Source organism: Panthera onca, chromosome D1 (assembly GCF_046562875.1).
Source record: "Panthera onca isolate mPanOnc1 chromosome D1, mPanOnc1 haplotype 2, whole genome shotgun sequence".
NCBI classification, from domain to species: Eukaryota; Metazoa; Chordata; class Mammalia; order Carnivora; family Felidae; genus Panthera; species Panthera onca.
The window spans coordinates 41,675,591-41,690,274 of NC_138348.1; the positions used below are offsets into that span (position 1 = coordinate 41,675,591).

A 14,684-nucleotide genomic window follows, 5' to 3' on the forward strand; every position below is an offset into this window, starting at 1 on the left:
AACCTGGGATGTATTGCATATCAACAACATTTTACGATGCCTAGGTTCCCAGGCTAGCCCGCCAAAACCTGTTCTAGTGGTGTCCCATGGGGCCTTCAGAAGCCAAGCCATGGCTTCGTGAAGGTCATGGGGCCAGGAGGACGTGGGGGGAAGGAGATGCCATGTTGTCAGGGGCTGAGATGACTATGTTAGGAGTGAGGGACTCTGGAGCCAAGCAGGGGTTCTGTTCAGGGCCCCTCACCTGTCCAGGAATCAGTGACCTAGAGGGATAAACAGAGCATCCCAGGCTGGTCCCTGGAAGAGGACAATGGGAGGGAAAGGGAAGAGCCCTCCGGGAGAGCGTTGAAAGCTAAGTGCTATTTACTTGGTATTTGCCCTTCCTGGGATGGGTTTGTTAGTCAGCAGCAGGGAGGGCGGGGTGGGGGTGGGGGGACAGGGTGGGAAGGGCACCTCCTGGCTGTGGGTATATGCTTTCAGTGTGTTTTCATTTACCTCCTTCTGGACTTCCTGCCTTCTGCTCCCTGTCACCAGGGATCAGGACACAGGTCATTAGACTTGAGGTAATGGGGCATCTTTCATTCTCGTCCCTGGCGCCAGCCACGGGGTCCTGGCGCCAAAGAGGAACCCAAGAGTCATTTTTTCTGATGGTGTCCATCTCGGTGCTGCCTGCTGGGCTTTCAGTCTGGTCATCGAATGCCAGGCAGTCAGAGTAGCTCTGGTGCTCTATCTGATGCTCCTGCCATCAGAGCCCCGAGCTGGTGCGGGGCAGGGCAGTGCAGGGAATGAAAAGGAAATGGCTACAGTTTCCCTACCATCAAAATCCAGAATTGAAGGAAAAGAGATGTAAGTCACTCGGCCGGGGTTGAGTGAGCCCAGCCCCAAGCTAAGCACTGGGAGGGATGCAAGAGACAGTTAAGTTGTGCTCCTCATTTTCCAGGAGTTTTTACTCTGCTGAGATGTCAGCGCTGACGTACATGAAACAGTGGCAGGGAGCACTGAACCGTATGGACCTGCTCTGTGCTGGCTGCCTAGCGAGCCTACGTGAACTTAATCCTCACAACAGCTTTGTGAGGTGTGTGGTTCCACTGTCCCATTTTCGTGAGGCTCAGGAAGGGGAGAGGACTCTCCAAGGTCCTCAGCCAGGAAATGGCCGAGAACAGAGAAGAAGGAAGCCCGTGGGCTGGGAGTTCACGAGAGCTTCACGCGAGGGGTGGCTTGACCTGCACCTCATAGGAAGGGCAGGATTTCAGTGAGTAGAAGCTTAAGTGGGGAAAAGCTGGAGGTAAGTGCTTTGGCCACTCCCCTGAGAAGTCAGTTCAATCCTTATTTCCCTGCAGAAGCAGGTGATTCTAGATGTCCAGCCCAGCCGTGTATTTGAGGACAAGCTTTGCAAGAGTGACAAAGGGGTTCTAGGCCCTACCAGTCAACCAACAGACATGCCGCCAGTTCATTCTGTCCTTTGTTCAGCACCCATCCCAAGGCCTTCTCTCTGTGTCAGACTCTACCGAGGCCTTGCGCATTAAAGAGGAGGCAAGCATGATCCTCTCCCTGCCAGTCCTGAGAGAGACCATGCCATGAATAGTGAGGCCAGAGATATGGGTCAGTTCCAAATGGACCACTTTTGTTTTGTTTCTTTCATCACTTATCTGATAAATATTTGGTGAGCTCCTACTATGTGCCAGGACCTGTGCTAGGTATGGGGGTGCAGTGCTGAGAAGAAATAGTGGTCCCTGCCCGCAGGTTCCTCACAGGATGATAGGGAGGCCAGATGTGCAACCGTGTTGTGAGAGGAACAGAAAGGGGTATTCTAGATGCCCATAAGAGTTCTACCCAACCTAATCTCTAGGGGTCATGGGTGTCAAGGAAACCTTGTCAGGATGACTACAGGTTAGACAGATGAGAGGAAGAATGTTCCAGGCACAAAGGCCTAGATGTGAGAAGGATGATGGTGTGTTCAAGACTTGAGCATAATTCGGTGAGGAGAGGGTAAGAAGACCAGATCATGCAGGACCCTGTGTGCTGTGTTCAGACCCCTAGGTTTTCTCCCAAAGCAGGAGAGCCACTGAAAGAGTTTGAGTAAAAGACAGGTATGTTTGCTGCCTCTTTGAGTATTCTGGGGTCAAAGGTCTTCTTTCTTCCCAGCTGGTCTGAACCACAGTCAGGTGGACCCTCCTGGGAGGGATGTAACCAGCCTCAAACCATGCCCTGCAAAACAAAAAACGTATCTCCAAACCCAGCTCTGCCACAGACAGCGTTGTGGGGCTGGACAGGATGGTGCTGGTGAACCCCATTCTCAGGCCACCCCGCACCTGCCAGGGCCTGGCGATTCTTGGCAAGTCTTGCTTCTGTCTCTTCCGTGGAGGCCCCGACTCAGAGCAGCCAGTGTTGCAGGACAAGGTGACCTCCGCACCTGGTCCCCCTTCCTCCTCCAGCTTCTGTGAATTTCTTCTTCAGTATCTGCCCCTCCTCCCACTAGCTGGGCCAGCCGATGCACATCCTGGCCTGCTTGGGCAGAGAGGTGGCTGAGGGAGAGCCAGGCAGGTGCATCTATGAAGGGGCAGAATCGGTGTGGCTACAGGGTCTCTTGCCACACTTCCTCCACTGCCAGCAGCTGAGCCACCTTTCCCTCCCCTCTGTAGACTTCAGACTGACTATCCCACTGAATGGGAAATAGCCCTGTGCACCTCAAAATATGCTTCCCCCTTTGGCAGGTGCAACCTGCATTGAGGCCTGGCTGTGAGCCCACAGCTGCTCCCCTGCCCTCCGTGGAGACAAAGATGAAGTTAACCAGAGGCACAAACGGCTGGCTGTGCCTCCGGACACATGGCTTCTGAAATATTTATCAAAGCTGTGGAAATAAAAAGCTCCTGGTATTGCGGTGCAGGCTGGCACCCACAAGGCCGGGCAGCATTCCTTGAGCAAAGCCATGGGGAGCAGCTGATCTGAGCCCTGCCTTGGTTTTGGTTGATTTGTTGTTTGCTTTGTTTGGGGAGGAGGGGGTATGAAAAGTGGCACAGCTACTCACTGCTCTACCCCCAGAACCCAGCACAAACACCTTTTGCGGACAGAGGAGATCCGCAAAAAAATAATTTTTGAAGGAATACTTCCTTTTTTACATTTTTATTTATTTTGAGAGACAGAGAGAGTGCGTGCAAGCAGGGGAGGGGCAGAGAGAGAGAGAGAGAGAGAGGGAGAGAGAGAATCCCAAGCAGGCTCTGTGCTCTCAGCACAGACCCCGATGCGAGTCTTGAACTCAGGAACCTTGAGATCACGACCTGAGCCGAAATCAAGGGTTCAACGCTTAACCAACTGAGCCACCGAGGCGCCCCTTTGGAGGAATACTTCTTAAAGGGTAGTTGGAGAGGAGGGTGTTAAAACGACACCTACCCATATGTCTACACCATTACAGAAAGACTTTTACTTTCGAAGGTGGCATGTCAGGCCTGCCTACACGCAGCTAAACTTTTCCATAACAGTGCCACACTCACACATGATTTTCTACCTTCTACTTTCACTTAGAATTATTTCACAGTACTTCTGGCTCCCTAGCACTCAAGATTTGAGCACCATCATGTTCTTGTCCCTGCACCACCCGCCCCTGTCCGGATCAAATCAAGATGAGTCAGCCCACCCCATGCCAAAGTTGGAGAGAAATGAACTTTCGGTCGGATTTCCCACCCCTCCACCACCTTTAATGTCTTCCAGGGCCTTATGTGGTTCAAGAAGATGGGTGCAGGGCCTCTGGTCTTCAACTTGTGACAGCTGGGACACCCTGCTCCCTTCCCCCTACCCTCACTAGGGTACAGGAGTGTCTGCTGAGCTCAGAGACCTGCCAGCGCCTGTGGCATCCCAGGCTCCTTAGTCTTAGACACGGACATCCCCAGTGCCAGCCATGTCCACCCCAGGGCCCAGCGGGGTGGTCTTCAGAGTGGCCTTGAAAACAAGCAGCTAGTGATTCCCTTCATCCATCTGCCACCCTGTATGGCACCCAGAGCTCCCTGAACAAAGGCTGTCCTTCCAGGAGAGGATGAGGGAAGTGGAAAATTACATTTTCACTGGCTAACATCTCCGTACAACAACAGAACAGGACAGAAATTAATTATGTCATATACATTCTCTATGGTGCTGCATCAGCATTGGAATACTCATTTTCAAATTTATTTATAGCTTGTCTCGTTCCTCAAAGGACTTCAGGCAGCTACAAGAATAAAGGCAATAAAATAGGGAAAAAATAAATTTTAAAAATCACGACCAGAGAAAACATGCAGAACAAAATACCCATTATCACACATTTCTGACTGCAAAATCTCCCCCAGAGTCGATGTACCACTTTACTAAAACAGCCACTCCAGTTGGATGTTGCCAGTTAATTTCGTTTTGGGTGCTTTACGGCTGTGGTTGTGGTTTTGTTGTGACTGATAGCGCTGCAGCTAACACCATCTTGCTGAGAGCTTCGTGCTTCTGTTAAGTGATTTTTCAAGATAAATTCCCAGGAGAGAGATTACAGGATCAGAAGGTCTGAACTTCTGCGGGTCTCTAGCTACGAAGCACCAGATTGCTTTCTAAGCACAGTTGGGCCAATTTGCAACCTAACTTCGAGCCTATTCTAGAGCTGGGAGTTGAGCCCCAGAGGTGTGGGAGGGGGCCCAGGGGTGGTGCACAGGTGCCTTTTCTAGCTTGAACCCCTCCTGTCTGGTAATTGATGGAGATGGGAAAGAGAGAAACCGAAGGAGGCTCCTGCCCTAAAGGAGCTTTCTGGAATAACTGGTCCTGGAGGGGATGGACGTGGCTACTCCAATGTTCAGAGCTATATGGTTGGTGATGGTCAAGGGCCCAGGCCTACTGGTGTCCTCCTCCCCCTCCCTCTTCACAGCCCACGATGGCTGTGCTATGTCCTACATCCCTGATCTGGGTCCCTTATACCGTAGGAAAACTGATTGTGTTTAAAGTGCCCCCCTGCCAGAGACACAGAGAGAGCTGTAGCACTGTGCAGGGTACCTGGAGACCATGGTGCCTTCTTCAGGAAGGGTGGCTAAAGGCCAGGTATGATATTGGTATTGGTAAAAAGCCTTGTGACCAGAGAGACTAGCAGAAGCCCCAAGACCAGCTGTGTCTCCTCCATGAGATTGGGAGCTCTCCAATGCCTGGGGCCGTTTCCCTCATCAGATTAGGAATTCCCCCAAAATGGGCCCAATGTCTTTCCATCTGCTGGGGAACTCCCCGAGGCATGCTCCCTCTCTCCCCATCTTAATAGGGGCTTCCTGAGGGCATAGCTCTGCCCCATTCCTCAGACAAGGACGTCCCTGTGGGCAGAGGCCATATTCTCCCACCCACTTGGGGTTCCACATCTCCAGCATACACTGTGTATGTACTAGCTGGTACATACAGGATTCTTGGAATAAATGGATAGTCTGCTTCTTGGAATGGTGTTGACCATTTGTAATTCTTCAGTGTCTCCAGAACCTTTGCCATTCATTAGATAGGGGCCATGTGCACAGCAGGCTGATCTGGCTCCTGGCTCCTTCTGCTTTAATTTGGCTAATTATACAACCAGACTGTTTTCTGGGCTGGTCTGGAAGAGGCTCCTGGAAGGAAGGAGGAGGAGATAGGAAGGTGGCAGCTAAGATAGTCATCTCTTATTCCAGGAAGGCTGCTCTCTGGCAGTTTAGGCCCAGGGTTAGGGCTCTCTCCAGCATCTCACACCTTGGGCTAGAGGAGCATGACCTGTGGAGCAGAGCTAAGCTAGTAGCCTGTGAGGTCTGACATTCAGGCAGCATCCAGGTTCACATTCCCCTCTTATTTACATTATCTTCCTTACATTATCCCCTCTTATTTGGAGGAATCCAGAGGGTGTGAACAAGTACACATTTACAAAAATCGGGTAAAGAAACCAAGGAATGGGAAAGGTAAATGACCTGCCCAAGGTCAGGGACTCCACCCTTCTCTGACTTGAAGTCCAGCTCCCTTTGCTCTCTGGGATCCCTATGAAGGGTCCGAGGGCCACACTTTAAACAGAACAAGGAGGGGACCTCTGTTGCAGCAAACCACCTGCCCCACCTAGGCAGGGACTATAAGCCTTAGAGCCTAGGGAGACCCTCTTTTAAGCTGTCCTTAGTTACTAATACCTCAATGTGAGTGAGTTTGAAATCCTTCCCAAGAGCCATGAGAGATGAGGAACCCTCTAAACCTCAGAGAGAACCTGGCTTGGGGGGATACAGGGACCAAAGGCAGAACAAGGGGTAGCAACTTAGTGCCCCCCAGAACACATGAGGCTGACCTCACAGTTGGCCAAGGGCAGCCAATGCTCCAATCTCTTTTCTCACCACTTCTCACGGGACTTCCTTCCCGCTGACCACCTGGAGCAGAATAAAAGCATGTAAGCTTTTGTCTAAAGGCTCAGGTCTCAGACACATGGGGCAAGAGTCTTAAGGGAAGCAGGGTAAGGAGCTGGAGGGACCGCAAGGCTAGAGTTCTGCCCCTACTCTGCCCAGCTCCACCCTGGTGGCTGGAGAAGGGACCCCATGGGCTGCACTGCTTCCGGACCACCACGGGCAGCTTCATTTTTAGCTCTCTCATCCCTCCCACTAAACTTCCCTTGTGCTTCCTCCACAGTTTTCATGAACACGGCCATCCCCATTGCAGCTGTCCTCATTGTAAGTGGATCCCTTCTCCAGCTCCGGATGCGGTGGGTGGCAGAGAGTGTTTGCAGTGAGAGGCGGCCCAGGGTTTGGCCTCTCTGCACAAGGCCTTCGGATGATGCACTCAGCAGTGGGGCTGGAAATAGGGCAATAGATTGAAAGCCTGTAATGCCCAGCAGTGCCTCCCCGACCCCAGGCAGACCGGGGCCTCTGTCTCTGGGCCCAGAAGACCTGCGGCTTCGTCTTTAAAGAAATCTCACTTTCTTTTAAAAAGAGCTATCAAACTTTTTAATTATAAAAGTAAGACGTGTTTATTGCAGACATGTTGGGAAATTAAATCACCCACAGTCCCACTGGCAACATCTTTAACGTGTTTCTTTCCAGTCTCTTTTTAAGGCACATAATGTGACATTTTTACAAAAATAGGATTGTGTCGCACATGCAGTTTTGTAACCTGCTTTTTAAAGTTTAAGAACACGAATAATTCTCCACATCATTAAATGTTGCAGTGGAGGTTTCCTAAAGCAATTTTGACCAAAGCTGTGTGTGAGCCCAGCAGTGGGGGCCCGAAGTAGACCCCTCCAGAAAGGTCGAGCCCCCACTACCGCCCAGGGCTCCCATCCCTGGAGTCTGTGGCGGCCACAGTTCTTTAAAAAGATGCATTTTTTTTCCCCTGGGGGCCGGTGTCCCTGAGCTGTGGCGAGTTTATAGCCGTCAGACACACTTGGGAATTCACTTTTGACATGATTTATTGGGCTGGTTCTGGCCTGGCTCCTTGGGGAAGCCTGGGTCACAGAGGCTGCTGAGCCAGCCAGGTAGCCGAGGGCAGAGAGGAGGTGGTTTGGGAATGATCATGCCCACATTTTCCCTGACTGAGGACTGCTGTCTGAGGGGGCAGAGCTGACCTAAGCTGAGGGCTTCCCTCTGGTCATTCCTGGCAAGGAGGGAGCAGGACAGGGTGCAGCAGCCCAGCCCTCCAGCGTGAAGTCCTGAGCTTGCTGGAGACGTTTCCAGGAGGTGATTGAAGATGATGAAGGTGTCTCTAAAGAAAGCTCTCCTTGGGTCCCCTGTTCCAGCCCAGGGGCCGAGTGCTGCCAGTATGGGAGAGGGCCATGCTCTGAGTCACATACCTCGCTTGTCCTTCTATCCACAGACCTTCGTGGGCCACGTCAGCTTCTTCAAAGAGGCCGACTTCTCGCCCTCGGTGGCCTTCGCCTCCCTCTCGCTATTCCACATCCTGGTCACACCACTGTTCCTCCTGTCCAGCGTGGTCCGGTCGACAGTCAAAGCTCTAGTCAGGTGAGAAGAGGGTCCAGCAAGGACACTGGACAGGCAGCTCGTGTGGTGGCCCCAGGGCTTGCTCCAGTGACCCCTACAACTACAGCTGTTTGGTCCAAAGTCATGCTTCCCTGTTGATCTGGGCCTCGCTGAAGGCGGTCATAGTTGGCCTGAGGGACATAGCCATGTGTGGCTCCCCTCCATGCCATCCCTGAGAAGGGATTACCTAACTGGCTTACATACCTCCAAGGAGAGGAAACTCAATGGCACCTGCAAGACAACTCTATAAAAAAAGAAAAAAATTCAATGTTGAGCCAAAATTGGCATCTTCTCACAAATTCTGCCCATTGGTACTAGTTCCACCCTCCAGAGCCACCCAGAATGAGCACTGTTCCTCCAGCTCCTCGGATTTCAGAAGGTATCCACTGAATCTTTGTCTTCCTCAGGCTGAACATCCCCTCTTCTTTCCACGGGTCCCAGAGCCTTCCCGACCCTGGTCAGTAAAGCAGCTTTCCCTAAGTGCCTGCATGTCCTGTCCCCCCCTTAGCCTGCAGCTCTGGGAGGCCCCTACGTCTGAGCTCTAGAGCCCTGTGGCCACTCTCCCAGAGACATCACCCTCTTGGGAATGAAAACCTGAGGGTAGAGCATTGAGGTTTTGGCTGGGGAGTTCCATACATGGAGTGAAGATCTCCTTGGACCACTGAAATAGCTCCTTGAAAGCTAGGTCTTGGCATGCCTCTGGGGAGAGCCAGCTATGTCCTTTCCCATCACCAATGGGACCAGACAGTACCCAAGCCCCTTCAACCTTGAGAAAAGTGGCACCCTGGTCTCATGAGACCCTAGCATGTCCTAGACAAGCTGGCAAGGGGAAATAGCTGTTGGAACAAAGTCGCTGATGGAAGGAACAACTCACACAAGGAAGCTCTGGCCAGGGTTCAAGGATGGAAGGGGGCATAACTCAGCAGAATTGTGGCCAAAGGAGTATACAACCAGGGAGTAGTTAAACCAGGGCTGGAAGAAGATTAGCTCCTATTTCCAGGCTTGGCTGTGCTGATTCAGTTTAATTGGCCATGGCATTGTGACTTCTAATGATCACCCTTCTACCCCCAGCCCAGCCCAGCTCTGTGATTCTGTATAGAAACCACAGGTCCAAGGATGCTGCAGCTGTTGGAATTCCCTTGTGCTGACCCAGAAGCATTTCCATATGCAGACACTCTTGATACCACTGTCACCAGGGTAGCTGAGGCCTTCTCCTCCTTGAATTGGGATTAATAACACCTCCCCCAGCAGGACTTAATTATATGCTTATAAAGCATTAAACACAGTGTCTGGCATATAGTATGTGCTCAGTAAATACTAGCTATTATTAATAACCAATCCCAACCCTAACTAAAATTAACACTGACCAACCTTAACTCTAACAGTAATGGATAAAGCCCTACACCAATGAACCAGCTTTAACATTTAACTACCCCTAAAACTAAATCAATCTTACCCTAACCCAGACCCTAATCCAGTCTAGCTGACTGATAACATCAGCTGCCCACCATGGATGCCCACTGATCTGTCTCCCTCCAGTGTGAGCTTTGTGGGGACAATACCGCAGGACCCAGAACCTTCTCAGAGCCACTCTCTCAGGCTGCACCCTCCTCTCTCTCCCCTTCCCTCTGCCCCTGGCAAGGGTGAGAGGTGTCTCTATGCTTCCTTTGCAGCGTGCAAAAGCTGAGCGAGTTCCTGTCCAGTGCAGAGATCCGCGAGGAGCAGTGTGCTCCCCGGGAGCCTGCGCCCCAGGGCCAAACCAACAAGTACCAGGCAGTGGTGAGTGCCCAGCTTCCCCTTGCCACCAGTGTTTTTCTCTAGTGCCTGTAGCCTGTGCCCTGCTGTGTCCTGCCTCAGCTTCTCATCATAGGAGGGGGGACTCCCTTCCCTGCACAACTTCCAGTCCTGTGGGCCCTCACCTCCTCCTGACCACTCCCAGCCCCTTAAGGTTGTGAACCGCAAGCATCCAGCCCGAGAGGACTGTCGGGGCTTCACGGCCCCACTGCAGAGGCTGGTTCCGAGTGCAGATGGGGATGCTGACAACTACTGCGTCCAGGTGAGTCCTAGAACCTGCACCCCCACGTCTGGCCCCCCAGCACCATCTCCAGGAGGGAGCTTAGTATCAGAGACCTATATGCTGAATCCTCTGCTCTGGAGGTCACCCTGCCCGCCTGGAGGGTCCATAGCAGTCCCAAAACCAGGGACAAGTTTTCCTTCTCCATTGAATGTGGGACCCCATGACTGTCATCTCAGAGAGGGTGATTCAGGCAGGGGTCAGCAGAAGAAGGCCATTCCCCCGCTCCCCTGCCCTGGAAGTGATCCAGGGACTGAAATCAGGGTTTCTAGCTTTCATGGCGGGAGGGGAGGCAAGAGACCATTCACACTGAGAACCCAGCTGCCTTTCTATTCTTTTCTGGGCTGTGGGCTACCACCAATAAAGATCATTGGAGGCTTCTTCACGTGGACTCCTGATGGAATCCCCACACTGTCCAACATCACCATCCGCATCCCACGAGGTACGGCCCGGCTCATGTCTCTAGCGTGGTTTGGGAGTGCCCCTCAGAGTCATAGCTGAAGTGCCCCTTCCACATATCCCACTGAATGACAGAGAGAGAAAAAGAAAAATCTGCATGTATTGAGCACCAGCTCAATGCTCACTCTTGGTGGGTACTCTGGGGTATGAACACTAGAGAGAGGTGGGCTACCCATGCTGGTGGGAGTCAGCAGCAAGGACAGGACAAGACAGCAGGACCTTGATGTCCAGCCACCTGCTGCAGACATATGGGTGCTTCACAGAAAGAAAAGCAGTCCCCAGTAGCCAGGGAATGTGCCATGAAAGACGTGGGGCTCCTGAGAATGAGCAGGGTCCCTCAGGCCATGAGGCAGGGTGGGTATTCTGGCAAAGACAGCAGCATGAGCAGAGCATGGAGGTGGGATGGAGATGGAACCCAAAGTGGCCTTTGTTGGGACCATGAAGAGTTGGGCCCACACTGGGGAGTGAAAAGAAGGATCTAGAGTTCCAGAAGGGAAGGCTCAAAGGGAGATTCTAGGTAGGAGGGAAGCAAATGGGGGTCCCAGGGTTGCATGTATCTGTCTGTCTGTCTTTCTGGGTGATAGTCATTCAGACCCCCTGGTGCCCTAGTCCCATTTGCCCCCCGCCCTCCCTGCAGGCCAGCTGACCATGATCGTGGGGCAGGTGGGCTGTGGCAAGTCCTCACTCCTCCTAGCCACCCTAGGAGAGATGCAGAAGATTTCAGGGGCCGTCTTCTGGAACAGGTACTAAATGCACCCTCAGGGCTCAGCTAGTGGGGAGAGCTAACAGTGGGCAGGTGGGCAGCCTTTCTTTCAGCCATCCTTCTCAGTTAAGGACGTGTCATGCCCATATTGAGCACTTGCTGTGTGTTCAGTGAGTACTCAATGAATGCTGTTAATTGTTATTCTTGTCAACATCTGTAGTACTTATTCAACCCTTACTATGTGCTGAGTACTTTGCTAAGTCCTCTGCACTCATTATTTCATTTAGTCCTTACGACAACCAGCAAGGTAAGGACTGTGAACAGTCCTTGTTTTATAGATGAGGGTTCAACTATTTGCCCTAATTCACTCAGCTAATCAGTGGCTGAGCTGGAACTCTAACTCAATTCCGCTTGAATCTAAATCCCATGCTCACTCACCTGCACTGCGTCCCTGTGTGGGGAACTGGAACACAAACATTGGTTTCCGGCCTGGTCATCAGCAAAGCCGACATAGACCATCCAGTGGATGTTTTGAGGAGCCAGAGATAACCCAGACGAACGTGGGTTTCTGGACAAAGATCACTATCTTAATTAAAGAGCCAGAAGCCCAGGCTGAGTCAACCATGGATCTATTATTTATAGCCGCCTACTTCCAGAAAGCACTTGAAACTAGTTGATAAAAGATACATAGAAAATAGAAGCTTTTTAAAAAGGAAGAAAGGAAGAGCTGAGAAATGAGGAGGGTGGGAAAGGTATACAGAAACCTGGGCGGGGCCTGGCTTGGAGCTCTCCCCCGTCGCCCCCCCGTCCCCCAGTAGCTGAGGGCAAGGGGGGCCTGAGAGGTTTGTAGAGCACATTCAGGGATAAAGTTTGCAGCCGATTTAGCAGAGGAAAGGCTTTCCCCACAGCCATTTCTAGGGGGAAGTGGCATTCAAGAGGCCAGGTTTTTCATAAGCCTGAGTGCAGAAAGACCTTGGGCCCAGTGTCTGAATACCTGTGTGCACCTCCATTTGCAGGACATTTTCCACAATGTCCCTGACTGGTGCATCCGATGGCAAGTTTCCCTCCTCAGTGATGCTATAGACTAGTAGACAAACCCTTTGGGATTTGTTCCTGTGACCTCTGTCTCTGGAATCTTAATTCCACCAGGGATTGTGGTGTGTTTGGGGCAGAGGGGTCTCTGCCTCCATTCCCCATCTTATTGGGGGAGTTCTCAACACAGCCTGACTGGCAAGGTCAGGCATTGGGGTTTGAGGTCACTTTGTCAGCCTCTTGTACCAATTGGCCCTTAGGGCTCTGAAGGGAGGAGCCCTTGCTTATTGGCTGACAGTGTGTCTTTGTGAAGAGAAGATGGGATTACAGAACCCAGACATTGGGGTTGCCCTGGTTTCCTGGGTCTGTGTCCCACTCAGCATGAGTCAATCCCCTGCTGGGTCTGGTCCCGTTGCCCCACTTTCTTTACCTCTTCCCCCATCCCCCATGCTCAGGTGTCCCCACACCAGCATCAACACCTGTTTGTCCTCTGCAGAAACGCTAGGCACGCTTGGCAGAGGTGCAGCCCTGCCCTGCCTTGGCCCCCACCTCTTCTCCAAGCTTGGCCAACCCTCAGGGTCTGACTGCTGCCACCTCTGTCTTTGGAAACCTCTGCCCCAGCCCAAGGGACACAAGGGGCCTTTCTAGAACAGCTAACATTAAGCAGCTCTTATGTGCAAGGCACTTTATTTACTTCATTGTCTCAGTCAGTCTTCACCAAGCTCTGTGAGGTAGGCATCATTCACCCCACTTAACAGATAAGGAGATTGAGGTGAAGCAAGTTTTACCCAAGGCCACCCAGCTCTCAAACGGCAGAAGTGGGATTTGCACCTAGGTGCTCAAGCACATGGGCTTTCCACTGAGTGCTGAGAGAGAAGGGGTTCAAGAGCATTTGAACAAATAATTAGCCTGACAGTCCAAAGGCCAGCAGTCCCTACGGCCATGACACCTACCTCCTCAGTGGAGCCACCACCCAGGTGCTCACAGCTCTGTCCTCATGGCGCCACCTCCCGGCTCAGTTCAAGTCTAGGGGTAGGAGTGATGATGAAGAGGTTCTCACTCCTCCATTTTGCCCTCCCCCACGGTGCAGCTTCCCTCTCAAGCATAGCGAAGCACATCCCGGTAGCCTGCAGCCAACCCTCGGAAGTTGTGAGTCTTTGTTCACAACTCAACTCGGGCTCCAATCTCTCCACCTTGATGTATTCACTCATCCCCTGTTTACTGAACATCTGCTGGGTGCCAGACACGGGCACAGCGACAGAAATGCAAAGATGATTAAGACATGGCCCCTGCTTTTATGGGAGGGGAAGGAGATCAGTGCCATATGATCAAGCATAGAGGAACAACATGGGCCTCTGTGGCCAAGGAGAGAAGGGTCATGTGGATGTGGTGTTTGAGCCTTGAAGGATGAGTGTGGTTTCATCAGATGGAAAAGGCAGGGGTAGGAGAGGAAGGTGTTCCAGGCAGGGGTATCGCCATGGGCAAAGGCTTGCTGATGTGAAAGAACATGGTTCTGGTACCTGGAGCACGGGGGGGGGGGGGGGGGGGGGGGGTACCTGCGCACGCAGTGGCAGAAGACAAGACTAAAGAGGTGGGCTGGGCTCAGGTCAGACACCCCTATATACCAGGTCCAGGAAGTAAGATATAGCCTGAAGGCTGTATAAGAATTATGCTGGTGATAAAAGAAAGGGGTGGGGGGTTACTGGAGAAAGGGAGACCAGTTAGGAGCTCATTATAGTGGCTAGGAGGAGTCTGGACAGACATGACTCAGTTGTCTTCATCTGCCATGTGCCTCTCAAAATCCTGGACATGTACAAGTTCTGTCCGGCTCAGCTATCCTGGGCAATGTGTTGGTTAAGTGTGGGGGCTGTGTGCTGAGGGACCCTTTTCTTACACACAGGAACTCCATGCCTCAGACCCTGGGCCCAGGTCGCATGGGGGTGATGCACTTGCAAAGTGAGCCAAGAGCAAAATAATGAGCAAAATAACGTTTAACCTGGCAGCCTCTCCCATAAGTCTGTCTGTCTGCAGCCAGAGGCCAGGGCGATGCCAGGCCGCTCTGATGTTTTCATCCACGCCACGGCCAAGGCCGGGTGACCAGGCAGCCAGAAGGAGTTCAGGAGGCACAAGTCAGGGAGCTGGGGGATTAGGAAGTGCAGAATGGAGAATGCTCTGGAGAGATTGGTTTCTATAGCCATTCATTTGTCCTTTCAATGAACAAATGAGAAATATGGCTAGGCAGATAAAAGCAAAAAGCTCTGGAGGCAGGCTTCATGAGTTCAAGTCTGGGCTCTGTGTTTCGGGAAATTCCATGACCTTTCTATACCAGTTTTCCCTTATTCCCATGGGGTTGATGTGAGGCTTAACCTAGCGTGTAGTAAGTGCCCTATAAATATTATTATAAATATTATTGTTTGAAAATGTACTTCTATGCCAGGTTCTAAATCCCCCTGTTGTTCTT

General features: G+C 51.9%; 1 protein-coding gene across 6 annotated transcripts in view; it reads left to right on the forward strand.

Annotated features, from left to right (window-relative positions):
- The window catches only part of ABCC8 (ATP binding cassette subfamily C member 8), a 77,214-nt gene that overhangs the window by 34,188 nt on the left and 28,342 nt on the right, over positions 1-14,684 (forward strand). For all 6 annotated transcript variants that reach the window (XM_060606145.2, XM_060606147.2, XM_060606150.2 and 3 more), the window contains 6 exons: positions 6,613-6,653; positions 7,792-7,937; positions 9,629-9,734; positions 9,895-10,011; positions 10,396-10,471; positions 11,126-11,231. In XM_060606145.2, the coding sequence (XP_060462128.1) occupies positions 6,613-6,653; positions 7,792-7,937; positions 9,629-9,734; positions 9,895-10,011; positions 10,396-10,471; positions 11,126-11,231 (592 nt within the window). The remainder of the gene's footprint in view (positions 1-6,612; positions 6,654-7,791; positions 7,938-9,628; positions 9,735-9,894; positions 10,012-10,395; positions 10,472-11,125; positions 11,232-14,684) is intronic.